The sequence below is a fragment of the Enhydra lutris genome, unplaced genomic scaffold (genome assembly GCF_002288905.1).
Source record: "Enhydra lutris kenyoni isolate GAN:26980312 unplaced genomic scaffold, ASM228890v2 scaffoldscaffold9, whole genome shotgun sequence".
Classification (NCBI taxonomy): Eukaryota; Metazoa; Chordata; class Mammalia; order Carnivora; family Mustelidae; genus Enhydra; species Enhydra lutris.
This window is the reverse complement of record NW_019154093.1, coordinates 78,538,834-78,566,163: the sequence shown is the minus strand read 5'-3', so window position 1 is coordinate 78,566,163 and position 27,330 is coordinate 78,538,834. Positions and strand designations below refer to the sequence as shown.

Here is a 27,330-nt window from a genome sequence, read left to right as displayed (position 1 = left end):
CGGAATTCCTTTCCCTGTTTTGCTAGCATGATTATGTGACTCTTCACTATCTTTCTAGAAATGGCAGCTTGGGTTGCTCTGACTGGGCCCCATAGCTGCTTTGCTGCCTCAGTCCCCTGGTCCTCAGCAGCGATGCCCAGACTTGTAGCTCCCACTTCTCCCTCCTCTGCCCTAAAAACTCTTTTCTGACTCTCCAGTTTCAGTGCTGTGGAAAGGAAAGCTCTGAACAGGTCCAACCCACATGCCCAAAGGAGCTTCTAGGGCCCAAGGTAAGCTTCTATGCCAGGGTCCCTATCCTACTTTTGTGTAAGATGGTTCTAGCCGGAGGCGGCGGGGGTGGGGGGGTTGATGGGTGTGATCTAGGAGGCCCTCTCCCAGTGGCTTCTGTGCCTCAGCTCTATTCTGCATAGAGTAGGAAGCAATGCTGAGTCCCAGTTTCTTGGTCCCCTGGGAAATGGTAGTATGCGGCCTTGCCCATAAGGGTGCAAATGCTATGGCATTACTTAAACTTGCCAGGTCCAAGGGTGTGTACCCTGAGAATGTCATGCAAGACCTCTCTGTGGCGTTACTGATAAATGCTTCATTTATTAAGTGCTATGTGTCAGGCACTGTGCCTGTTTCTGAAAACTCCAAGATGAAAAACGAGGCCCTTACGTCCATGGCATCAAAGTCTAGTCAAGGGAGAAAGTTCTGTGCCTGGTCCATACAGAGTACAGTGCAAACAGGGGCATTAGGAAAGCTTCACAGAGATTGGAATCCTCGAGCTGCATTTTGACAAGGGACGGTCATCCCAGGCCGAAAACAGCAGGAACAGAAGTGCGGCCGAGTGGAACTCCAGGGAATAGGGACTCTGGAGGGCATGGTAAGGGACATGCTTGAGGAGGTAGACAGAGGCCTGATTGTACACCTGGAAGTTTGGGAAAGGTGTTGCTTTTAGCAGAGGATTAACATGGTCAGTTTTGAGTTGTAGAAACAGTACTCAGGCTGCCAGGTGTGACAGATAGATGGTTGGAGAGTGATGGAGGGAGGCCACTTCAGTGGCACTTGTGCACACCCTGGGAGGAGAGGATGAGGAGCTGATGCAAGTGACGGGCAGTGGGAAGGGAGAGGAAGTAGCAGATTCTGAGATGTTCAGGGGTGGAATCCACAGGCCTCTTGCATGTGAAGGGGAGTTGAGGGGAGGAAATTAAGACTTCAAACTTCTCTTTGGGCCGAATGGGTGGGTGGAGGCTCTGCTCTCCACAAGAGGTGAATACAGGGAGAGGAGCAGATCCTGGGGCAGTTTTGGTCAAGTTTTTCTTTAGGTAACTGTGGGTATTACACATAATCCGAGCTCAGGATGGGTGTAGGGATCCCAGCATGGCGGTAGTAGCCGAAGCCATAGCAGTGGAAAGGAACACCCATGGGGACTGTGTGGAATAAGATAGAGGTGGGCTGACAACCCTGTCATTTAAGGGGTAAGCAAATGACTAGAAGCCAGAAGACTGAGTCCAAAGACAGTGTGGCTGGGGCAGTGAAGGCAGAGATGGTTTGCCCATAGAGTTCAATGCTGGGAAGAAGACAAAGAAATGAAGGCCGGAAATAACCTGTTGGATTTGGTCTTAGGAGATAGTTAAATGTGTTTGCTCTGCAGTTTTAAGGAAGAGGTCTGGGAAAGAGCAGACATAATGTGGGAGGTAATGGGAGGGTATGAGAATATGGGGACAATGACATGGATGCTCTGGGCATGCAGCTATGAAGGCACCGAGGAGACATTAGCTCCAGCTTGTGTCATGAGTCAGGCATTGGACACTTACTGACTCCCTGTGAGTAGGATGGTGTGAGTAAGGCAGAGCCACTGCCCTCACAGCTCTCCCCATCTGCTGGACAGGCTCACAAGGGAGCCAGCTCCACCACCCAGCAGTGCATGAGTAAGGCTACATGAGAGGAGCACCACAGACTCAACAGGGGGCACGTGATCTGAAGGGTTGTGGGAGGCCCTCCCGATGTGATTCGTTTTTGTTGTCGTTCAAATGTCATTGACATACAGTGTTAATTTTGTTTCAGGTGTATAATGATTTAATACTTTTTTTATTTTTTAATATATTGCTTTATTATTTTTTTTACATGTGGTAAAATACATTTAATAAAATTTACCATTTTATTTTTTTATTGTGCTATGTTAGTGACCATAAAATATATGATTAGTTTTTGATGCAGTGTTCCAAGATTCATTGTTTATGCACCACACCCAGTGATCCATGCAATACGTGTCCTCCTCAGTACCCACCACCAGCCTCATTATCCCCCCACCCCTCTCCCCTCTAAAACCCTCAGTTTGTTTCTCAGAGTCCAGTCTTTCATGGTTCGTCTTCCCCTCTGATTTCCCCCAACTCACTTCTCTCCTTCTCCTAATGTCCTCCATGTTATTCCTTATGCTCCACAAGTAAGTGAAACCATATGATAATTGACTCTCTCTGCTTGACTTATTTCACTCAGCATAATCTCCTCCAGTCCTGTCCATGTTGATACAAAAGTTGGGTATTCATCCTTTCTGATGGCTGAGTAGTATTCCATTTTATATATATATGGACCACATCTTCTTTATCCATTCGTCTATTGAAGGGCATCGCTGCTTTTTCCACAGTTTGCCTATTGTGGACATTGCTGCTATGAACATTGGTGGCAGTGCAAATTGGTACAGACACTTTGGAAAAAGTGTGGGATTCCTCAAAAAATTAAAAATAGAGCTACCCTGTGACCCTGCAATTGCTCTACTGGGTATTTACCCCAAAGATACAGATGTAGTGAAAAGAAGGAACATCTGTACCCCAATGTTCAATACTTCTGTACATTACTCAGTGCCCATCACTAACAACTCCTTAATCCTCTTCATCTATTTCACCCAATTCCCCACTCACCTCCCCTCTGGCAACCACCAGTTTGTTCTCTGTATCTAAGAGTCTGTTTTTTGTCTCTTTTTTCCTTTGTTTGCTCATCTGTTTTATTTCTTAATTTGCACATATGAGTGAAAATATATGGCATTAGTCTTTCTCTGTGTTTCTCTGCTTCACTCAACGTTACACCCTAGGCTCATCCATGTTGTTGCAAATGGCAAAATTGCATTCTTTTCTATGGCTGAGTTATATTCCATTGTGTATATATACTACTTGTTTATCTGTTTGTCTATTGATAGACATTTGGGTTGCTTCCATATCTTCACTTTTTTTTTCAATTTTTTATAAACATATAATAAATTTTATCCCCAGGGGTACAGGTCTGTGAATCGCCAGGTTTACACACTTCACAGCACTCACCATAGCACATACCCTCCCCAATGTCCATAACCCCCCCCCCCTCCTCCCAACCCCCCTCCCCCCAGCAACCCTCAGTTTGTTTTGTGAGATTAAGAGTCACTTATGGTTTGTCTCCCTCCCAATCCCATCTTGTTTCATTTATTCTTCTCCTACCCCCTTTATCTTCACTTTTATAAATAATGCTGCAGTGAACATAGGGGTGCCATATATCTTTTCAAATTAAAGTGTTTTTCATTGGGTAAATACCAACAGTGGAGTTGTTGGATCATATGGTATTTCGATTTTGGATATTTTGAAGAACCTCCATTCTGTTCTCCATAGTGGCTTCACCAGCTTGAATTTCCACCAGCAGTGCACAAGGGTTCTTTTTCTCCACATCCTCATCAGCACTTATTTCTTGTGTTTTTTATTTTAACCATTCTCACAGGTGTGAGGTGGTATTTCATTGTGGTTTTCAACTGCATTTCCCTGACGCTGAGCGATGCTGAGCATCTTTGTGTGTGTCTGTTGGTCATCCCAGTGTCTTCTTTGGAGAAATGTCTATTCAAGTCCTCTGCCCATTTTTTAAATGGATTATTTGGATTTTTGGTGTGGAGTTCTACCAGTTCTTTAGATATTTTTGGATATTAACTCCTCATCAGATATACCATTTGTAATTGTGTTCTCCCATTCATAGGTTGTCTTTTCATTTTGTTGATTGTTTCCTTTGCTGTGCAGAAGGTTTTTATTTTGATGTAGTCCCAATAGTTTATTTCTGCTTTTGTTTCCCGTGCCTCAAGAGACCTATCTAGAAAAACATTTCTTCAGCCAGTGTCAAAGGGATTACTGCTCATGTTTTCTTCTAGGAATTTATTTTTTCAGGTCTCACATTTTGGTCTTTAATCCATTTTGAGTTTATTTTTGTGTATAATGTAAAAAAGTGGTCCAGTTTTCTCAGCACCATTTATTGAAGAGACCATCTTTTTCCCATTGCATATTCTTGCCTCCTTTGGCATAGATGGGTTGATCATAAAAGCATGGGTTTATTTTTGGACTCTATTCTTTCCCATTGATCTCTGTGTCTTTTTTGTGTGTCAGTACCATACTGTTTTGATTATTGCATCTTTGTAGTGTATCTTGAAATCTGGTACTGGTTTTTCTCTGGCTTTGTTCTTATTACTCAAGATAGCTTTGGCTATTTGGGGTCTTGTGTGGTTCCATAGAAATTTTAGGATTATTTGTTCTCATTCTGTGAAAAATATTTTGTATTTTGATAGGGATTGCATTAAATGTGTAGATTGCTTTGGGTAATATGGACATTTTAACAATATTTGTTCTTCCAGTCTGTGAGCATGGAATGTCTTTGTGTCATCTTCAATTTCTTTCTTCAGTGCTTTATAGTTTTCAGAGTACAGATCTTTTACCTCCTTGGCTAAGTTTATTCCTAAGTATTTTATTATTCTGAGTGCAAAGGTAAATAGGATTGTTTTCTTAATTTCTCATTCTGCTACTTCAGTATTAGTGAAGTAGCGTAGTAGTAGTGAATCTGTTGCATTAGAAATGCAACAGATTTCTATATACAGATTTTTGTATCCTGTGACCTTACTGAACTTATTTATCTATTCTAGTACTTTTCTGGTGGAGTTTTTAGGGTATTGTATGTATAGTATCATGTCATCTGCAAAGAGTGAAAGTTTTATTTCTCCCCTACCTGTTTAGATGCCTTTTATTTCTTTTTGTTACCTGATTGCTATGGCTAGACTTCCAGTGCTATGTTGAATAAAAGTGGTAAGAGTAAGGAAAAAGAAAAAAGAAAGAAAATTGTAAGAGTGGATATCCTTATCTTGTTCCTGATCTTAGAGGAAAAGCTCTCAGTTTTTCACCCTTAATTATAAATTCAGCTGTGGACATGTCATATGTGGCATTTATAAGGTTGATATATGTTCCCTCTACACCTACTTTGCTGAGGGTTTTTATCGTGAATGGATGTTGTACCTTGTTAAATGCTTTTTCTACATCTATTGAGGTGATCATATGGTAAAACCTTTCTCTTATTGATGTGATATATTAAGTTGATTGAGTTATGAATATTGAACCAGCCTTGCATACCAAGAATAAATCCCACTTGATCATGGTGAATGATTTTTTTAATGTATTGTTGGATTTGGTTTGGTATTTTGAGGATTTTTGCATCTTTGTTCAACAGAGACATTGGCCTGTAGTTCTCTTATTTTGAAATGTCTCTGTCTGGTTTTGGTATCATTTTGGTATCAGGGTAATGCTGACCTCATAGAATGAATTTGGAAGCTTTCTTTCCTCTTCTACTTTTTTGGAATAATTTGAGAATAGGTGTTAACGCAGGGAACCTGGGTAGCTCAGTCAGTTAAGCATCCGACTCTTGATTTTGGCTCAGATCATGATCTCAGGGTCCTGTGATTAAGCCCTGCATCAGGCTCTGTGCTGAGCATGGAGTCTACTTAAGATTCTCTCTTTCTTCCTCTGCCTGTCCCCCAATTCTGATGCAGGCTCTCTTTCTCTCTAAAAAAAGGGGGGGAATACTAAAAAAATAAAATAAGTATTAACTCTTCTTTAAATAAGTGGTACAATTCACTTGAGAAGCCATCTGGTACTGTACTTTTGTTCATTGGGATTTTTAAATTACTGATTCAATTTCATTGCTAGTATTCAATCCATTCAAATTTTTCATTTCTTCCTGATTCAGTTGTGGGAGGTTATATGTTTCTAGGAATTTGTCCATTTCTTCTAGGTTGTCCAATTTGTTCACATAAAATTTTTCTTATTCTTTTATAATCTTTCATATTTCTGTGATATTGCTTTTTCTTCCTTTGTTACTGATTTTATTTATTTGAGTTCTTGCTCTTCCTTTTTTGATGAGTCTGGCTAAAAATTTATCAGTTTTCTTGATCTTTATCAAGAACCAACTCCTGTTTGCATCGATCTGTTCTACTGCTTTTTTAGTCTCTATTTCATTTATTTCTGTTCTAATGTTCATTATTTCCTTCTTTCCACTGGCTTTGGGCTTGGTTTGTTTTCTTTTTTCTAGCTCCTTTTGTGCAAGTTTAGTTTGTTTGAGATTTTTCTTGCTTCTTGAGGTAGGCATGTATTGTTATATTCTTTGCCCTTAGAAAAGCTTTTGCTGCATCCCAAAGATTTTTAGGATGTTGTGTAATCATTTTCATTTGTCTCCATGTATTTAATTTTCTCTTTGATTTCTTGGTTGACTCATTCCTTGTTTATTAGCATGTTATTTGGCCTCCATGTATTTGTGTTCTGTACAGATTTTTCCTTATGATTATTTTCTGAATTCATACCATTGTAGTCAGAAAATATGTATGATTTCAATCTTTTTGAATTTATTGAGATGTGTCTTGTGGCCTAACATATGACCTGTTATGGAGAATGTTCCATGTGCACTTGAAAAGAATGCATATTCCATTCTTATTGGATGGAATGTTCTGAATATCTCCGTTAGGTCCATCTGGTCCAATGTATCATTCAAAGCCACTGTTTCCTTGTTGATTTTCAGCCTGGATCATCTATCCATTGATGTAAGTATGGTGTTAAAGTCCCTTACTATTACTGTAGATCAATTTCTTCCTTTATGTGTGTGAATGGTTGCTTTATGTATTTGGGTGTTCCCTTGTTGAATGCATAAATGTTTACAATTGTTGTATCCTCTTGTTGGATTGTTCCCTTTATCATTATGTAGTGACTTTCTTTTGTCTCATATTATAGTCTTTGTTTTAAAGTCTATTTTGTCTATGTATTGCTATCCCAGCTTTTTTTGCTTCCATTTGCATGGTAAAGTTTTTTCTACCCCTTTATTTTCAATCTGCATGTGTTTTTAAGCCTGAAATGGGTCTATTTTAGACAGAATGTAGATCGGTCTTGTTTTTATATCCATTTGGTCACCCTGTGTCTTTTGATTGGAGCATTTAGTTTGTTTACATTCAAAGTCATTATTGATAGGCATGTACTTATTGCAATTTTTTTACTTGTTTTATGGTTATTCTGTAGCTCATCTCTGTTCTTTTTTCCTTTTTGTTCTCTTCCTTTGTGATTTGATTATTTTCTTTCATAATTTACTTTAATTCCTTTCTCTTTATTTTCTGCATATTATTACAGGTTTTTGATTTGTGGTTACCGTTAAGCTCATATAACATCTTGTGCATATAGCAGTCTATATTAAGCTGGTGGTCACTTAAGTTTGAATCCATTCTAAAAGCACTAAATTTTTACTTTCCCTTCTCCACATTTATATGATGTCACACTTTACATTCTTTTATTTTGTGAATTCTTTGATTTTTATAGATAAAATTGATTTTTCTGCTTTTGTGCTTTATTCTTTGTACTGCTTTTATAAGTGTTTAATCTACTGATTTTTAAAAAATTTTATTTATTTATTTGACAGACAGAGATCACAAGTAGGCAGAGAGGCAGGCAGAGAAAGACAGGGAAGCAGGCTCCCCACCAAGCAAAGAGGCCAATGCAGGACTTGATTCCAGGACCCTGGGATCATGACCTGAGCCGAAGGCAGAGGCTTAACCCACTGAGCCACCCAGACGCCCCTAATCTACTACTTTTATTATGTTTGTATTTACATGTTAAGTTTTTTGCCTTTCATAATTTTCTTATTCCTGTTTATGGCCTTTTCATTCCACTTACAGAACTCCTTTTAATGTTCCTTTTAAGTCCAGTTTAGTGGTGATGAACTCCTTTAACTTTTGTTTATCTGGGGAACTCCTTTTCTCTCCTTCTGAATGGTAGCCTTGGTTGATAGCTGATAGCCTTGGTTGCAGGTTTTTTTCCTTTCATCACTTTGAAATGTTCATGCCTCTCCCTTCTGGCTTGCAGTGTCTCTGCTGAAAAATCAGCTAGTAATCCTATGGGGTTTCCTTTCTATGTAACTTTACTTTTCTCATGCTGCTTTTAAAATTCTTTTATTATTATTATTATTATTAACATATAATGTATTGGGGCACCTGGGTGGCTCAGTGGGTTAAAACCTCAGTCTCATAACATATAATGTATTATTTGCCCCAGGGATACAGGTCTGTGAATCATCAGTCTTACACCTTTCATAGCACTCACCATAGCACATACTCTCCCCCAATGTCCATCACCCAGCCACCCTATCCCTCCCACCCCACCCCCCAGGAACCCTCAGTTTGTTTCCTGAGATTAAGAGTCTCTTATGGTTTGTCTCCCTCCCTGGTCCCATCTTGTTTGATTTTTTTCCCTCCTTACCCCCATGACCCCCCCCACCCCGCCTTGCCTCTCAAATTCCCCACGTCAGAGAGATCATATGATAATTGTCTTTCCCTGATTGACTTATTTCATTTGGCATAATACCCTCTAGTTCCATCCACATCATTGCAAATGGCAAGATTTGGGGGTTTTGATGGCTGCATTGTATTCCATTGTGTATATATACCACATCTTTTTAACCATTCATCTGTTAATGGACATCCAGGCTCTTTCCATCATTTGACTATTGTGGATATTGCTGCTATTAACATTTGGGTGCACTTGCCCCTTCAGATCACTACATTTGTATCTTTAGGATGAATACCCAGTAGTACAATTAAAATTCTCTATCACTATTTTTTGCCATTTTAATTATTATGTGTTTTGGTGTGTATCTCCATGGGTTCACCTTGTCAGGTGCTCTTGGTGCTGCCTGGACCTGTTTCCCCAGATTAGGGAAGTTTTCAGCTATTATTTCTTCAAATAAATGTTCTTCCCCCTTTTCTCTCCTCTTCTCTGGTATTCTTATAATGTGAATTTTATTATGCTTGATGATGTCATTGAATTCCCTTAACCTATTCTCATTTTTTATTGTTCTTTTTTTCTTTTTGCTATTCAGCATGGTTGCATTACATTACCCTGTTTTCCAGCTCCCTGATCCATTTTTCTGTTTCTTCTAATCTACTATTGATTCCCTCTAGTGTATTTTTAATTTTGGTTATTGAGTTCTTCATATTTGATTAGTCTTTTTTTAATTTTTCTCTTTGTTGAAGATATCAGTGAGATCCTTCACTCTTTTCTCCAGTCCAGTGAATATAGCCATTGCTTTGAATTCTTTATCAGGAATATTGCTTATCCACATTTCAGTTCATTCTTTTGCTGTGTTTTTGTCCTGTTCTTTTATTTAGGACATCTTCTCCTAATGGTGTCTAAATATTTGTGTTTGTATCTATGTATCAGGAAAGTCCGTTACATCTCCTGACTTTGAAAGTAGTGGCCTATGAGGACGAGGTCCTGTGGTGCCCCATAGTGCAATGTCCCCTGTTCACCAGGACCAGGAGCTTCAGGGGTGTCTTCCATGTGGGGTGCATAGGCCCTACTATTCTGGCTGAGCCTTGTTTATCTTCAGTCCAGATGACTGCAGTGGCCCACTTTGCCTATGGTGGGCAGGATCTGCTCCCTGTGTTGTTACAGGACCAGTCTGGGACCACAGTGGGCTTATTGTTGGGCAGTGTCAGCAGTCAAACCAGATGTCTGCCCTCCTCTCATCTACTGCAGCTGTGGTCATACCAAACTGCAGAGCACTATGTCTGCCTTATCCCCTAAAAGGCTTTCATTTGTGGGTGAGGCCTGTAGTCAGCCCAGATATCTGTTCCCAGTCCATCTGCTGATGCTGCAGGGACCATGAACTACAGGGCTCTCTTCCTGTGAGGTCCTCAGGAGGTTTTTGTTGGTGGGCAGGGCCAGTAATGAGATCAGATGTCTGCTCCCAGTCTGTCTAGTGGAGCTACATATGCACTGATTGGCAGAGCTTGCTCTCTCTCTAAACTGCCAGTTATAAAGGTTTGGCTACTGGGACTACAGTTGAAATGGTGTGTATGGTTATCTTGCCCCTTCCCATGGCAGGAGTCACTTTGGGGTGGTGGCGTCCCTGCCTGGGCTGATTGCAGGTTGAGATATGGCAGGAGCCACTCTGGAGGGACTCCTGTCAAGTGGAGCTAATTGGATGGGGCGGACCCAGATCCACAGGAGAACACAGAGGCAGGCAATGTGCTGTTAGCAAACTGGATGGCAAGTGTTCTCACTGGTTCTTGCAGGTCCCTAGGTATCTAGGTATTTAGGCTGGAGAGCAGAGGGGAGAGAAAAGGTGCCCACCAGGAATTTGTTCTTGGAAAAGTCTCCTGAAGATCTCTGCCCCTCCAGCTCATGTTCTGAGATGTAAATAAATCTCCTTCCCATATACCCAGGTACTTTTCAAACTGCTGCTTCTGTGCTGTATCTCAGTAGGCCTGTTTGCTATGCGGGCTCTTTAAGAATAGTGACTCACTTTCCTAGCACCCTCTGGCTCTCCTAGAGCAGAGCATGCTGCTTTTTAAAGTTCCTGGTGTTAAACCCCACTGATTGTAAAAAAAACTCTCAAAGTTAAACCCTTCTGGTTTTCAAAGCCAAATGTTATGGGGACTTATCTTCTCAGTGCCAGTCCCCTGTGATGTATGTTATGGGGTCTGTCTCTCTCCATTCTCTGTGCTTGCAGTACCCCTCCTGCTTGTGGTTAAGACTAACCATCCCAACTGTATCTCTGCCCTCTCTACTCTTCTCAAGGTAGCCTTCTCTCCATGATTAACTGTGGAAAGTCTGTTCTACTAGTCTTCAGGTTTTCTGGGTTGGTTGCCCTGATGTAGCTGTTATCTAGGTGTGTCTGTGGGAGGAGGTGAGCTTAGGAACATCGTACTCTGCCATCTTTCTAGAAATCCTTTCCCCTGATGTTGTTCTTAGGATGAGTTTTAAAGGATGAATTGGAGTTTAGCAAAAAAAAAGAAGGGTATTCCAGGTAGAATGGGTGGGGTAAAGCATGGAGGCAAGAGAAGGTAGTTGTATCCCGAAAAGTATCAGCAGTGGGGAGTGACTAAAAGCTCAGATGCCTGTGGATATGAGTCCTTCAAGGAGGAGGGGCATGTCCTTGAAGGGCCTTAAATACTCCTGTGAAGCCAAAAGTCTAGATTATATGCTCAATGCTTAGGAAAGCACCAAAGGTAGAATCTGGGGTGGGATTTGCATTTTCCTGAGTTTGCTGTGGTAGCAGTTTGGAGAATTGATGGAAAATGAATAATCTGGAGCCAGGGAGACCAGTTGAGAAGACTGCTATCTCACGGTCAGCCAAGAGATGTTAACGGTTAACAAGCTGGACTGAGCACCAGGAATGGAGAGAAGGCCATTTAGAAAGTAAAATCTGCAGGCCCTGGTGACTAGACCAGTTAGATATTAAGGAAGAGGGGTAGATACCAGCTGAATAGATGGTATCCTTTATTGAACTGAGGAATAGAAAGAAGGAACAAATTTTGGAGAAAAGAAAGTGAGTTCAGTTCTTAACATGATAATTTTGAGGAGCCAGTGGAACTTCCAACTGGAAATGTCCAATAGATAGTCAGAAAATGTAGTTTGCAGCGCAGGAGAAAGGTCTGACTGTCAGTATTTTATGGGAATCTTAAAGCTGTAGGTAAGAATTTGATTCATTAGGTTTGGAATAAAGGACAAGGAGAGAACTCCAGGGAACAAGAGCATTTAAGAATGGGGAGAGAAGAGCTGCCAAATAAAGAACATAGAAAAAATAAACACACATGTGACAAGACATATGCTGTGGGGAGGGAATGGTTACCAGAGTCAGGTGGTCAGGTGCTGCCACTGAGGTCAGCTCAACATTTATCAATAACTACCTTAGGCCCGGCACTGCACATACAAAGGTGAATGATACAAAGTCCCTACTGTCAAGGAATTTGGAGTTTAACAGGAAAGATAAGCACAGAAATGAATAAAGTGCAGGAACAGAAGTATGCACAGAGTGTACAAGTGCTATGAAAACCCAACACGTTACTTAGGCCAGAGGCTAGATGAATCAGGGGAAAGCTGATTGGAACAATGATGTCTCAGTTAACTCTTCAGGTGTGAGAAGTAACTATAGAAGCATTAGACAGCAGAGGGTAGGGGGACATCTCTCTGCAGAGGAACTAGCATAAGCCATGGCACAGAAGCAGAAAATATGATGGTTTGTGTAGGGAACTAAAAGTCCAAGGAGGTCCAGTAAGATAACTACCAAATTATTGACAGGATTGAGCATTTAAAAAGGTGCCTTTGTGTCAGCAACAGAGCCCATGCTGAATGAAATGAGATGTAAGGAATAAAGGTGCTCTTTCAAGTAGTCTTGGGGCAAAGGACAGGAAAAGAGAGTTCAGAAAAGATGAAATCCAAATTACCATTAAACACATAAAAAATAGGCAATTAATAGCAATGTTTTTTAAAAATTGTAAATTAAAGAGCTGCCATTGTTTAACCTATGAAATTGGCTAAGTTCTTTTTTCTTATTAATTATATATTATATTGGCAAAAATGATCTAAAATGAGCATTTTCAGAGATATCGGTACAAAATTTTTAGAGGTCATTATGATTGCAAAATTTGTGAGTTAAGAGAGTTTCTTAGGGGGCAGAGTACGAAAACCCTGGCCTCACCTTGTTTACTGTTAGCTATCACCCACATCCAAGTCAGTAAACTGGAGAGCAGTCCAAAAACTGAAAAAACGAACTTCACAACAAATATAGAAAAGCTGCATCTGAAGAGTTAGGAAGGTCAGAAAGGCAGAGGGAGGCTGCCTACAGCAGGGAGGGAACTGCATGTACAGAAAGGACAGAGAAATGGACTCTTGCACCAGGGAAGACTAATCCCCAAAATGTTTGGTTTTAAAAACCAGAGAGGCTGACTTCCGTGAGTTTGTAAAACCTGTGGAACTTGGAGCCTGGAACTTTAGAAGTCAGCTGACTCAGCACTGGGCAAGATGGGAGAGTTAGAGATAGCTGGGTCACCACCCTTAAAGAGCAGCCTATATGAAGAATCAACAAGAAAATAGCAGTTTACACAGTGCCAGAGGCAAACAGGAGACAGATCTGTTCATACTGATTTCAGAGCATGTTGGGTGACTTTGAAAATAAAGGAGCTGGCAGGTGCCATTTTCCTCTATCACCCCCCAGCGTAAAACCAGAGTCCCCTGCATAAAGCAGGACTGCACAGATACCTGCTACCTAACCTTCTAGCAGTGCACCATGACCACAAGATCTCTTGAGGACTCACCCACTCCAAGCCTGCTAACCTCGGCTCTGGACAAATTTTGTTAAAGCTGCCCACACTACTACCCAGCCTCTGAGTGCCCAACAGCTGCACCATATCCAGCTGAGTGTCCCTAGCCACTGTCATTTGCCAAGTCACAACTGCATACTAAGCCCAGCCTCATACTCCTGGCTGCCCTGGCACATAGCCCCCAACTCCCACAATGCCTCAGGGGTGTAGCATAGGACTAGTGGCCTGTTGCAAATTTGGCTAACACTGTTAACCCTGCTCCGAATTTCCCTGGCAGGCATGCATACTCAGAGCTGGCTTCCCTGGGTCCCAAACACCACAGAGAGCAAGCACAACACACAACAGGCAGAAAGTCAGTGCAGATGATTGCATGGAAAGGAAAAGTGACTCAGACACAATAACAACATAAGCAACATACATAGGTTACTCTTCTGAAGTGCCTGCTCCTTTTTATAAAAGAGCAGTTTCAAGAACAGAAGACACAGCTGACTTTCTTAACACAGAGAAACAGAGAGAGGCAGACAAAATGGGGAGACAGAAATTTATCTCAAATGAAATAACAAGACAAGGCCATATCTGGAGATCAAAGCAAAACAGATATAAGTAACATGCCTAGTGGCATGTTTAAAGCAATAATCATAAGGATACTCACTGGACTTGAGAAAAGAGTGGAAGACCTGAGTGATAGCACAGAGATAAGGAAAAATAGAGCAGAGATAAAGGACTCCATAAACAAAATGAGAGACATGCTTGATGGAATGAACAGCAGGATGAAAGAAGCAGAGGAATGAATTAGTGACCTAGAAAACAGAGTAATGGACAGTAATGGAAAGCTGAATAAAAGACAGAGAAAAGAATTATGCAAAATGAGAATAGACTCAGGGAATTGAATGACTCCCTCAAATATCATGCCATTCCTATAATAGGAGTCCCAGAAGAAGAAGAGAGAAAAGAGCAGAAAATTCATTTGAAGAAATAATAGCAGAAAACTTCCCCAATCTGGGGAGGGATACAGGTATCCAGATCTAAGAGACACAGACAACTCCCATCAAAATCAACAAAAACAGATCCACACCAAGACATATTGTAACTAAATTGGCAAAATATAGTGATAAAAAAATTTTAAAGCAAGACAACAGAAGTCAGCACAAGAGAAAACCCATAGGCTAGCAGGAGATTTTCCAGCAGAAACCTTCCAAGACAGAAGAGAATGGCATGAAACAATCCAAGTGCTGAATGGGGAAAAGTCTTTAGCCAAGAACACTCTATCCAGGAAATAATACTCTATCATTTAGAATAAGAGAGATAAGGAGTTTCCCGGGGTTGGGGGGGCACCTCACAAAAACAGGAGTTCATGACCACTGAACCACCTCTTTAAGAGATATTAACAGGCCTTTGAGTGATATAGAGAGACCAAAATTGACACCATAGAGGTAGGATATACAAAAGGAATAAAAATGAATATTTCTGTAAAAAAATCAATCCAGCAACTCACACAAAAAAAGATATAAAATATAATAAAATAATAACATATAAAAACATGGGAGGAGAAGAAAAAGCAATCGGTTCAAACTTAAACAACCACCAATTTAATATAGACTGCTATATGCTGAAGAGGTTCTGTACAAACCTAATGGTAACCATCTATCAAAAACCACTAATAAATATGCAAAGAATAAAGAGAAAGCTAAATATATCACTAAAGAAAAACAGCAAACCATAAAAGACAAGAAAGTTTCAGAGAAAATCTTCACAAAGAACCACAAAACAATTAATAAAATGACAATAAATACACATCTATCAATGATTATCTTGAATATAAATACACTAAATGCTCCAATCAAAAAACAGAGTGACAGATGGATTAAAAAAACAAGACCCATCTATATGCTGCCTGCAAGAGGCTCATTTTAGACCTAAAGACACATGCAGATTGAAAGTGAGGGGACAGGGAAATGTCCAGCATACAAATGGATGTCAAAAGAGAACGGGGGTAGAAATACTTAAATTGGACAAGCTAGATTTTAAACCAAAGACTGTAACAAGAGATGAAGAAGGACATTATAGTATAATAAAGAGGACAATCCAACAAGAAGATGTAACAATTGTAAACATTTATGCTTATAACAAGGGAACACCTAAATACATAAAACAGTTTAAAAAAACATAAAGGAACTAATCAATAAGAATACAATAGGAGGGGACTTTAACATCCCACTTACAACAATGGACAACTCATCTAAACAGAAAATGAACAAGAAACAATGGCTTTAATGATACACTGGACTAGATGGACTTAACAGATACATTCAGATCATTCCATCCTAAATTTGTTAAAATACAACAGGGAACATTCTCCAGAATAGATCACATATTAGCCCACAATAAAAAGCCTCAACAAACTGAAGATCAAAATCATACCATGCATATTTCTGACCACAATCCTATGAAACTAGAAATCAATCATAAGAAAAATTCTGGAAAGACCATAAATACATGGAGGTTAAATAACATTCATAAACAATGAATCAGTCAACTGGGAAATAAAAGAAGAAATTAAAAAGTACATGAAACAAATGAAAATGAAAACACAATCGTCCAAAACCTCTGGGATGCAACAAAAGCAGTTCTTAGAGGGAAGTTTATAGCAATACACACATACCTGAAGAAGCAAGAAGAATCTCGAATAAACACCTAACCAGACACCAAACAGAACTAGAAGAAAACAAAGCCTAAAGCCAGCAGAAGAAAGTAAAAAAATAAAGATTGAGCAGAAATAAATGATATAGAAACTAACAACAACAACAACAACAACAACAACAAAACAATGGAACAGACCACTGACACCAGAGCTGCTGCTTTGAAAAATCAATAAAATTGATAAACTTCCAGCCAGACTTATCTAGAAAAAAAGAGAATGGACTCAAATAAGTCACAAAAGAGAGAGGAGAAATAACAACCAACACCATGGAAAAACAAACAATTTTAAGAGAATATTATGGAAAACTATATGCCAACAAATTGGACCATCTAGAAGAAATGGATAAATTCTTAGAAACATATAACCTCTCACAACTGAATCAGAAAGAAATTTTTTTTAAAAATGTGAAAAGACTGAATACTAACAGTGAAATTGAATCAGTACTTTAAAAACTCCAAAAAACCCCCACGAAAATCTAGTACCAGATGGCTTCACAAGCAAATTCTACCAAACATTTAAAGAGGCAATACCTATTCTTCTTGAATTATTCCAAAAAAATAGAAAAGGAAAGAAAACTTCCAAATTCATTTTATGAAGTCAACATTACCCTGATACCAAAACCAGATGAAACACCATCAACAAAGAGAACTTCAGGACAATATGCCTGATGAACATGGATGTAAATATTCTCGACAAAAATACTGGTAAACTAAATCCAACAGTACATTTTAAAAAATCACTCACCATGATCAGCTGGGATTTATTCCCAGGTTGCCGGGGTAGTTCAGTATTCACAAATCTGCATCATATCAATAAGAGAGAGGATAAGAAACATAATCAGAGAAAGCATTTGATAAGGTATAAAATCTATTCATGAAAAAAACCCTCAACAAAGTAGGTTTAGAGGTAATATAACATAATAAAGGCCATGTATGAAAAACCCACAGCTAACACACTCAATGGGGAAATAACAGACATTTCCCTTAAGGTCAGGAACAAGACAAGGATGTCCACTCACCACTTTTATTCAAAATAGTACTGGAAGTCCTAGCCACAGCAATCAGACAGCAAGAAATAAAAGGCATCCAAATCAGTAAGAAATAAAACACTCATTACTTGCAGATGACATGATATTATATATAGAAAAACTTTAAAGTCTCCAACCAAAAAACTGCTAGAACTGATAAACAAATTCAATATAGTCTCAGGATACAAAATCAGCACACAGAAATCTGTTGCATTTCTACACACCAATAATGAAGCAGCAGAAAGAGAAATTAAGAAAACAATCCCATTTGTAATTGCACCCAAAATAAAATACCTAGGAATAAACCTAACCGAAGAGGTGAAAGACCTGTACTCTGAGAACTATAAAACACTGATGAAAAAAATTAAAGACAATTAAAGAAATGGAAAGATATTCCATGATTATGGATTGGAAGAACAAATAGTATTAAAACATCTATACTATGCAATGCAATCTATACATTTAATGAAATTCTATCAAAATACCAAAAAAGTTTTTCACAGAACTAGAACAAATAATCTGAAAATTTGCATGGAACCACAAAAGACCCTGAATAACTAAAGCAATCTTGAAAAAGAAAAGCAAAGCTGGAGGGTGTCATAATTCTGGACTTAAGCTATAGGGCAAAGCTGTAGTGATCAAGACAGTATGGTACTGGCACAAAAACAGACACACAGATCAATGGAACAGAATAGAAAATCCAGAAATAAACCCACAACAAGGCCCATTAATCTTCAACAAAACAGGAAAGAATATCCAATGGGAAAAAGTCTCTTCAAGAAATGGTGCTGGGAAACTGGACAGCAACATGCAAAAGAATGAAACTGAACCACTTTCTTACATCATACACAAAAATAAACTCAAAATGGATTAAAGACCTAAATGTCAGACATGAAACCATAAAATATCCTAGAAGACAACACAGGCAGTAACTTCTTTGACATTGGCCATAGCAACATTTTTCTAGATATGCCTTCTTTGGCAAGGGAAACAAAAGCAAAAATAAACTATTGGGACTTCACCAAAATAAAAATCAGCTGCACAGCAAAGGAAACAATCAACAACACTAAAATACAACCTAAAGAATGGGAGAAGATATTTGCAAATGACATATCTGATAAAGGGTTAGTATCCAAAATATATAAAGAACTCACAAAACTCAACACCCAAAAAAAACAAATAATCTAATTAAAAAATAGGTAAAAGACATGAACAGACATTTATCCAAAGAAGACATACAGATGGTCAACAGCCACATGAAAAAATGCTCAACATCACTAATCATGAGGGGAATGCAAATCAAAACTACAATGAGATATCACCTCACACCTTTCAGTATGGCTAAAATAAACAACACAAGAAAGAACAGGTGTTGGTTAGGATGCAAAGAAAAAGGAATCCTCATGCACTGTCAGTGGGAATGCAAACTGCTGCAGCTGCTGTGGAAAATATTATGGAGGCTCCTCAAAGAGTTAGAAATAGAGCTACCTTAAGATCTAGCAATCGCACTACTGGGTATTAACCCAAAGAAAACAAGAACACTAATTCAAAGTGATTCATGCACCCTGATGTTTATCGTACCATTATCAACAATAGCCAAAATATGAAAGTAGCCCAAATGTCCCTTGACTGAGGAATGAATAAAGAAGATACGGTGTATACACACAGACACACACACATGGAATATTACTACGCCACTAAAAAGAATGAAATTTCTCCATTTGCAATGACCTGGATGGAGCTGGCGAGTATAATGCTAAGTGAAATAAGTCAGAGAAACACAAATACCATATGATTTCACTCATATGTGGAGTTTAAGAAACAAGCAAAAGGGAGAAAATATAAGAGGGAGAGAGACAAACCAAGAAACAGACTCTTCACTAGAGAGCACAAACTGATGATTACCACAGAGAGGGGGGTGAGGGGCTGGGTTCAACAGGTGATGGGCATTTCAGAGGGCACTTGTGACGAGATGGGGTGATGTATGGAAGTGTTAATTGTACACCTGAAACTGATATAACGCTGTATGTTAAGTAACTGGAGTTAAAATTTTAAAAGAAATTTAAAGACAAGTGAGTTAAGTATGTTCATGCCCTCTGATTCAGAAATTCCACTCCTCAATTTATTTTAAGGAAAAGAAATCAGAGATGTGGTATCATTGCAGTGTTATTCATAAGAATAGAGTACTGAATTGGCCACTAATATGAAAAAATAAAGGATTGTCTAAATTATGTACTATCTTATGATGAATTATTTTATAATCATTAAAAGCCAGTATTTCAAAGAATTTTTGAAGAAAGTAATTTTGAAGTCATAATTTTAAGTCTAAAAAGCACATATGAACTAAGTGTGTGTTTGTGTTTAAGAATATACCAGGGGTGGGGCACCTGGGTAGCTCAGTGGTTTAAAGCCTCTGCCTTCGGCTTGGGTCATGATCCCAGGGTCCTAGGATTGAGCCCCATATCAGGCTTTCTGCTTCCTCCTCTCTCTCTTTCTCTCTCTGCCTGCCTCTCTGCCTACTTGTGATCTCTGTCAAATAAGCAAATAAAATCTTAAAAAAAAAAAAAAAAAAAAAAAAAAGAATATACCAGGGGCGCCTGGGTGACTCAGTCAGTAGAGCGTCTGACTTCAGCTCAGGTCATGGTCTCGAGGTCCTGGGATGAGCCCGGCATTGGGCTCCATGCTCAGAGGGGAGTCTGCTCTTCCCTCTCCTTCTCCCCCTGCACCTTCCCCCCTGCTCATGCTCTCTCTCACTCTCTCTCAAATATATAAAATCTTAAAAAAAAAAAAAAAAAAAAAGAGAGAGAAAAGAATACACCAATAAAGGTGGCTGGCTGACACAGTTGGTAGAGCTCTGGGGTGTGAGTTCTGGGTCGTGATCTCTGGGTTGTAAGTTCAAGCCCCACATTTAGAAAAACAAAATCTTATTTTTCACATTTAGAAAAATAAAATCTTTAAAAAAAAAAAAAGAATACACCAGCAGTGTAAGAATACAAATATGTCTTATTTTCTTTTCTTTAATAATCTGTAGTAGTTCCCCCTTATCGGCAGGGGATATGTTGCAAGACCCCAGTGGATGGCTGAAACATGAATAGTACCAAACCCTATATATACTGTCTTTTCTCCTATACATAATATCTAAAGTTTAATTTATAAATTAGGCACAGTAAGACATGAACAATAACAAATAATAAAATAAGCAATCATAATAATATATTGTAATAACAGTTATATGAATGTGGTCTCTTTCTCTCTTAAAATATCTTGCCATACCATACTCACCCTTGTTCTTGGGATGATGTGAGATGATAAAATGGTGAGATAACTAGGTCATTGGACTACTAATGACCTAACAATATGTTAAGAGGATCATCTGCTTCCAGACCCATGGTTCACCAGAGGTAGCAAACTGCAAAAGCAAAACCACAGATAAGAGGGAACTAATGAATTTCCCAAATTTCAACAGTAAGCAAAAATAAACCATATTTCTCTTACAAAAAGAAGCTGGTGTGAAAGCAAGGGGGGGATATGGGTAGAGCGAGAGGAGGACAACACTAGAGAGGATTGTTTTGTTTTAGACTGAAGTACACAGGCATGGCATTATATGATGAGTGGAAATGTCAGTGGAAAAGTAGAGGCTGAATGTATGGAAGACAAGAAGATAACTGACAGCATAGGCTTCCTGAGAGATAAGAAGGAATGAGGTCTGGCTCTAGTAAAAGAGTTAACTTTCAACAGAGAAGGGTACTTCTTTGACTTTATGAGAGAGAAGGAAGTAAGGAGCAGAGCTCCCTTGTTGACTTTGCATGCTCACTGCCTTCAACACTGCCTGGCCCTGAATGGAGCATGTAAGTTTATAGGTGAAGGAGAAGAAGGTTGGAGGATTTCCTATAGGTTGACTCCCATTTTCTCCAGTGAGAGAGCCAAAATCTAGTATAGTGGTTCTCAAACTTTTATTAGAATGTATTTTTTGTGGTCTATATCCTTTTCTAAGCTGTGAGCTCCCTAAGGGCAGAAGAAATCATGTATCTCCATATCTACTATATCATTCCAGTGACTGACTGATGCAATGTAGATGCTCAAGAACAGTTTGTTGAATGAATGATTGAATGATGAATGAATGCAGTATGATAGGAGACACAAAAATAGTGGTAAGGTTTCATATAGCTTATGTGAGTGTTAAAGGGAGTTGACCAGTGACAAGTAAAAGGACCTGGGCAGCCTAAAGACAAAATTGCATACCTCTGTGCTTAAGAGGATTCCAAATAGAAACTGGAGAAACTAATTATAATTACAAATGGTCTGCTCTGTTCTCTGTCCAATAACCCCTTTTCTTTGAACCTGCCCTGCACAAGTCTCTATGGGGCAAATGAAAGGATAGAGATACATGCAGCCCAGCCATCATAGAAAAGAGTGGTCCTCTAACTGCTAACATTCAGTTTTCCTTTGTTTAATTTGAACCTGTACAGACTTTTAAGCCTCTTACTAGGTAATACCTACTTTGCATAGTAAATTGGACCAAGTATGCAGAAAGTCTTTTAAGTTATTAATGACAACACAAAAGCAAGGGACTACTATTTGGGGGATATTTTACTTATTTTTATATGCCGAAAGCAAGAAGATGCCCCAAATTTTTAAATGCTTCAGGTCCTAGAATAGCTTCCTCCAGCCAGGTTTTAGGTTCTGAAGCAGTCGTTGGCCTAAATAGGAACATTCCACCAAAAGAAGAGGATTATATTTTTTTCCCCAATACACACTTTCGCTTTAAGGTTATCAGAATGGTGCTATCTATGAGAAGTGGTTTAAATGTGAGCAGAAGCTGACACGGATTAACTTTAACAGAATGCTATAGAGAAGGAGAGGGTTGGATCAGAGTGATAACTCACAGATATCATCATTTGTTATTCCTGACTTTTTTTTTTTCCAAAACAGAATTGCATTGATGAAATTGAGGCCATAATCAGTGTTAAGCTCCAGCTCATCGGAATTGTTGGTATTGGGATTGCAGGTCTCACGGTGAGAAAGTTCCAGAACTTAACTTTTTTGCTTTCTAAGAAGCCTTTGCATCTTATTTGTCTTCAAGTGTGATACGGCAGTATCTTAGGAGAGATTTCTCATAAAAGACAGATGGTTGTTGACAGGACATCTTCTAAGAACAAAGCATTTGATTATCAATACTCAGTTCTCTCAAATATGATACCAATTTTAACTTGAACCTAATTATGACCTTGAGTTTATCATTGCAATAACTTCCCACATTAAGACCAGCAAGCTTAAACTAGACAAGTGATTTCCAATTCTGGGTCTCTTCTTACTGTTAGAAATTTAAAATAGCCCACCAGGTAAATCTCTCTTACCTATGATTTGCAGAAGTAGTGTAGTGTAGGGAGTAATAGTGCAAGCTCTGGCACCCCGGTCTGGGTTCACCTCCTAGCTCCACTACTTACAAGCCCTGGGATCATGGGAAAGTTTTTTAGTTTCTCTAGTCCTCAATTACCTCATCTGTAAAATGAGGATTTTAATGTTCCAACCTCCTAAGATTGTTGTGAAGATGAAATGGGATAATACATATAAAGTATTTGTAGGCATTAACTCATCTGAAGTGTCTGGAAGATAGCACTCAATGAATGCTGGCTCTGTACACAATCTGAGCCTCCCAAACCAGAACCCCGACAGAAGGAATAACATGCAGAAGCGGGAAGCACAGTGCATCCGGGCACCTGCAGATGGCTCTGGGCCTCCAAAGCACACGAGCGTGCAAGAGCTGGTAGGGGCCCGCGGGAAGAGAGGACAGTGAGGAGGCTGTGAGAGTCTGCAAAACTGTGGTCTTTGTGTGCCCTTTTGAGGGATTGGGCTCTGTCTTTAAGGTAGAAGGAAGCCGCCGAGGGATAGAAGGACCTGTGTTGCCCTGTGGAGGTAAGCTGGAGGGAAGCAGGATTTGAGTCAGACTAGGAAAGTGGTGATTTCCACCGTCCAGGGCTGAGTAATAACAGCTGATGCTGAGGTAGTACTTACCCTCTAGTTCTGTATGTAGATGAACTCATGGCATCAGCTAAGGCGGGGGCAAAGGGAATTGCAAGGAAAATCAAGGAATTGGCAGCTTTCCAGGACACACACGCACTTTCCCTCTCTTCTGTATTTAGAGTGCAGCAGGATGGGGCAACAGGTGAAATACTATACTGAGGGCCTCCCAGCCCAAGGGACATCTCTCAGGCCCTCCTCACCTGCTCTGGGGCTAGCCTGCTCGCTATTCTGTGGCTTCCTGAGAACAATTTTGAGGCAGAAGATTTGAAAATGGGCTGCATAATGGAGGTACCAAAGAGACACCCCTAACAATTTCATCATCTCAAAGAGTGAGCATCGTAGAGACAGTCACCTGTACTCATGACAGTGGCAGGACAGTGCTAAGAAAGTTCCTTTCTGAGGGGATCCCTTTAGGGTACAACCAGGACGAAGCAAGTGTTGTATCCAACCTGACAACCACACTACCGGGAAAGGCCCTCTATTGGTCATCTTGAATCCGCACCCCCAGATCTGATCCTTTTGTAACTCCTTTCTTCTTAGGGTAAGAGTTGCAATCAGTGAGCCAGATGTCCTGAGGTGTCTCCTCTGCCACACACTGGTACTGAGTTCTGGCAGCCAGGAGCTTAGAGCCCTGCTCCAGGCTGCTTTTATTAAGCCTACTTTCTCCCTTCCATATAGCAGATAGTACATGGCTTTTTAAATTGAACATTTATAGATTCTAGTCTGATGAAGGATGGATTAAGGAGAGAATCATAGGGTTATGGTACAGATTTCTTTAAACAAACATTGACAGTAGTTTATAAACATTGCACCTGCTGATAACATTCTATGGGGTCTAGGAAATTGTTGGGGAAATGATTGAGAACAAGAAAGATCTTTTGACATCCTTCTATTCAAACTATACCAATGGCTATTGGATTTGCCAAGTATTTGGCTTTTCAAAGAATTATCCAAGAGGCAGAAGACATCAGTAATACCATAGTTCTAACACCTTAGTTTATGCTTTGGGCAAACTACTGAGTTAAATAGTGAAGCATCATTTGTACCTTAAAATGGAGCAGGAAAAATGAAAAGATGCTCTACTTTGTAATATGTGGTCACTGTTGCAAAAGTTCAGAGCTTTTCCAACAACAGGAAACTCTTTAGACCTAAGTGTAAACAACTAATAGTTCACATGTTAATATGGAAGTCTTTAGCCAGCAACCATAATTAAGTAGTATATATAAAAATGTCACTTACAGTCAGTAATTTTTGGCTTTAATTATCAGACACCCATGCAGTTTGCTTTTCTTTTTTTTTAAAATCAGTTTCTATTGTTTGAAAGTCATTAACAAGTGGTTCCTCCTGCTGCAGATCTTTGGCATGATATTCAGCATGGTGCTTTGCTGTGCAATACGAACCTCACGAGATGTGATATGAAGCTACTTCTACATGAAAATTGCAACCTAGAGCTTCCATACGGCTGTCACCGGAAGTGTCTCCTGACTCATTTTTAATATTCAAAGGACATTAGGATCTAAAATAATATGCTGTTAATTGTACATTTGCACATGTATGTATGTTTGGCTCATTACTCATTTACCCCTTGAGTGAATGCTGTGTGTGTTGACTGAGATTCATGTGTGATCTGTGAGCTTCTGGTGTATGCATTGTACATAATGAAATCTGTTTTGCTGGAAATTCCTGGTTCTTACTCTATCAGAGGAATGACCTATTTGACTCTCAGAAAAAGATCATCAAATTTTGATAAACTTTAAAAACTTGGCTATTTAGAAGAAATGATCATGGGTCATTTTCCCAGATTCTAGCCAGAGAAAGTTAGATACAGAGAATTCAGGATTTCTGGTTAACGGAAGCAATAAGCTACAGGACTTGAGAGATCATGGTGTAGGATGCACTGACTGCATCTGAGTTAGGTGTAAGGGTTTCCTGGGATTTTTTTATATACATACTCCCCAGAACACAGTAAACCACAGTTTTAGAACTAAACATATCTGTGAGACTAAATACAGCATGGAAAATCTAATTTGAATAAGTCATACTTTCCTAGTATTTAAAAACAAAAAACTCCCTCTGGAAAGAGTGGTCACACAGACAATCATGAGCCCTATAAAAGTGAGTGTTTTTAGGACTTAAAAAAAAAAAAAATCTTTTAGTAACTTTTTAAGGATATTTTTTGTTCTTATATAAATACATTTAAATATTACTTTATAACTTTCTTTTTCTGACTCCGCTCTGAACTATAGCAGCCCTCACATGAGCAAAAGGGCTTTTATCTCAAACTTTTCCACGTTTCTTCAAGTGTGCAGACAGAAAGACTAAAGCAAGAGCTCTGGCAGTTGCGAATAGTGGGAAAGAGCATTTTTACTGGCACTGTATCTCTGAAATACCTCATAACTTGAGTTTACATATTTTCCTAATTTTTTTGTATTTTTCTTATTCACCTAGAGAACTCTTCTTCATGGATTTTGACCTATAGTTTTTACCACTTAAGCTAAAACAAAATCCTTCCTAATTCAGATATTATATCAGAAGCATCCCTGGCCAAAGAAAGAAAGAAAGAAAGAAAGGCATCTACTAGTTGTGTGCACACAACAGGAACAAGCTAACTAAAATAAAACCCACAGAACAGAAATGTGTTTTTTTCTGTGTAAATCTCCTTATAAAAATAAAATTTTCATATTCTTTATGGTCTTGATGCTTCAACTGAGGTAGGTAAACCCAAATTTAGAATCTAAACTGGTATCTTTGTCAATTTTTAACAACGTAGTACATTTATTAGATCCTAGAGAGTTTTTTAAATTACATTTTAAAAGGCCATACAAAAGTGAAAGTACTGGGGATTTTGGAAACCTACTTAAGCTCATCCACCTGTGAGAACACAATCTTTGGGTATGCACTAAAGAAAAGTGTGCACCCCAAGAAACTTCTACAAAACGTTTTGCTGAAAAGACCTAACGACTACAAATAGTCTCATTTGCATAGAGAACCACACTTCTGCTGTTGCTTACTTGCTACTGCTACTAACGTTGGAGGAAGCTTTTCTGGGAAAAAAGTCAGATTGGAAGCAAGCTAAAAATTTAATTGTACATGGCTACCTTACTGTGTCTATAGCTGAAGAAAAGATTATTTTAAGAAAATCATTTCATGAAATAGATGTTTATACTCCAGTATAGGTGAGAAATATAAACTTTTAAGCGAAGAACAAACAGTCCATCTCTCTTCATGGCTTTAGTTCATCCTCTACCTGAAGACAGGCCCAAGTGCATAGGTTTCTTCCACCTCAGAATTGTCTCTAATTTAAAAAAATAAATAAATAAAAAAGTTTCATTCTATACCTGATTTAACAACCTTAAGAAGAGTACAATACTTAAAAGTGGGGGAGTAGAGATCTGTTCCATCTATGGTTAATGTGTTCCTTTTAGGAGTAATTTTTCCAAAATCTGTGCCGTGAGTAAAGCTGAAGAATTCCACCTCCGAGTGAGGGCAGATTTTTATATATCGTAAATCTATATATATCTTGAATTCCTATATATCTTGAATCTATATGTGTCTTGAATTTATAACTCTTGAATATATACATAAATAAGTTAATATATGTATGCATGAATGTGTATACAGACATACATACATGTATACATATATGGGTACATATATACATATTCATATATATAAATTCTTGGTTATAGCTATTTATCTGAACTGATTTGAGATCAGACCCAAACTTACCCTGAAGCATCTGGTACCGAGGCACTGAATTAAAATTTCTTGATGAACTATTTTAAGTTATTTTAAATTAAATTTTCTATGTACTGGAATTCTTGTTTGATTTCTCTTAAAATTCTATTGTATCTTTATACACATCTTTACACAACTTATCTAAATGTCCAACTACCAAATAATATGGCTAAAAAAAAAAAAAAGTAGTAACCCTTCTGTAGTGTGACTATGAGGAGCTAGATGTAAAAGTAACATCCTAAGGACTTTTGTGCAAGTAGTTAGATTTCGATTAACATTGTCTCATCCAGATTATACATCTTTTCCCCAGAATATCTCCTTTGTTGTCCAGGGTTCAATCGGTAAAGCCATACACTGATACAGGGACCAGTGTAATCCTACACACAGTCATCCAGGAGAGTTGCTCTCCTTTCCCTGTGTGCCCCATTAATAGGTTTACTTGAGGAGAAG

At 38.9% G+C, this 27,330-nt stretch overlaps 1 protein-coding gene across 1 annotated transcript in view; it reads left to right on the top strand.

Moving 5' to 3' along the window:
- LOC111143517 (tetraspanin 2) overlaps positions 1 to 26,462 on the top strand; it is a 42,310-nt gene extending 15,848 nt beyond the window's left edge. Inside the window, exons 5-7 of the mRNA XM_022497330.1 lie at positions 198 to 269; positions 22,051 to 22,134; positions 24,496 to 26,462. Coding sequence (XP_022353038.1) covers positions 198 to 269; positions 22,051 to 22,134; positions 24,496 to 24,561 — 222 coding nt within the window. The 3' untranslated portion in view covers positions 24,562 to 26,462. The remainder of the gene's footprint in view (positions 1 to 197; positions 270 to 22,050; positions 22,135 to 24,495) is intronic.
- Positions 26,463 to 27,330: the final 868 nt, after the last annotated feature.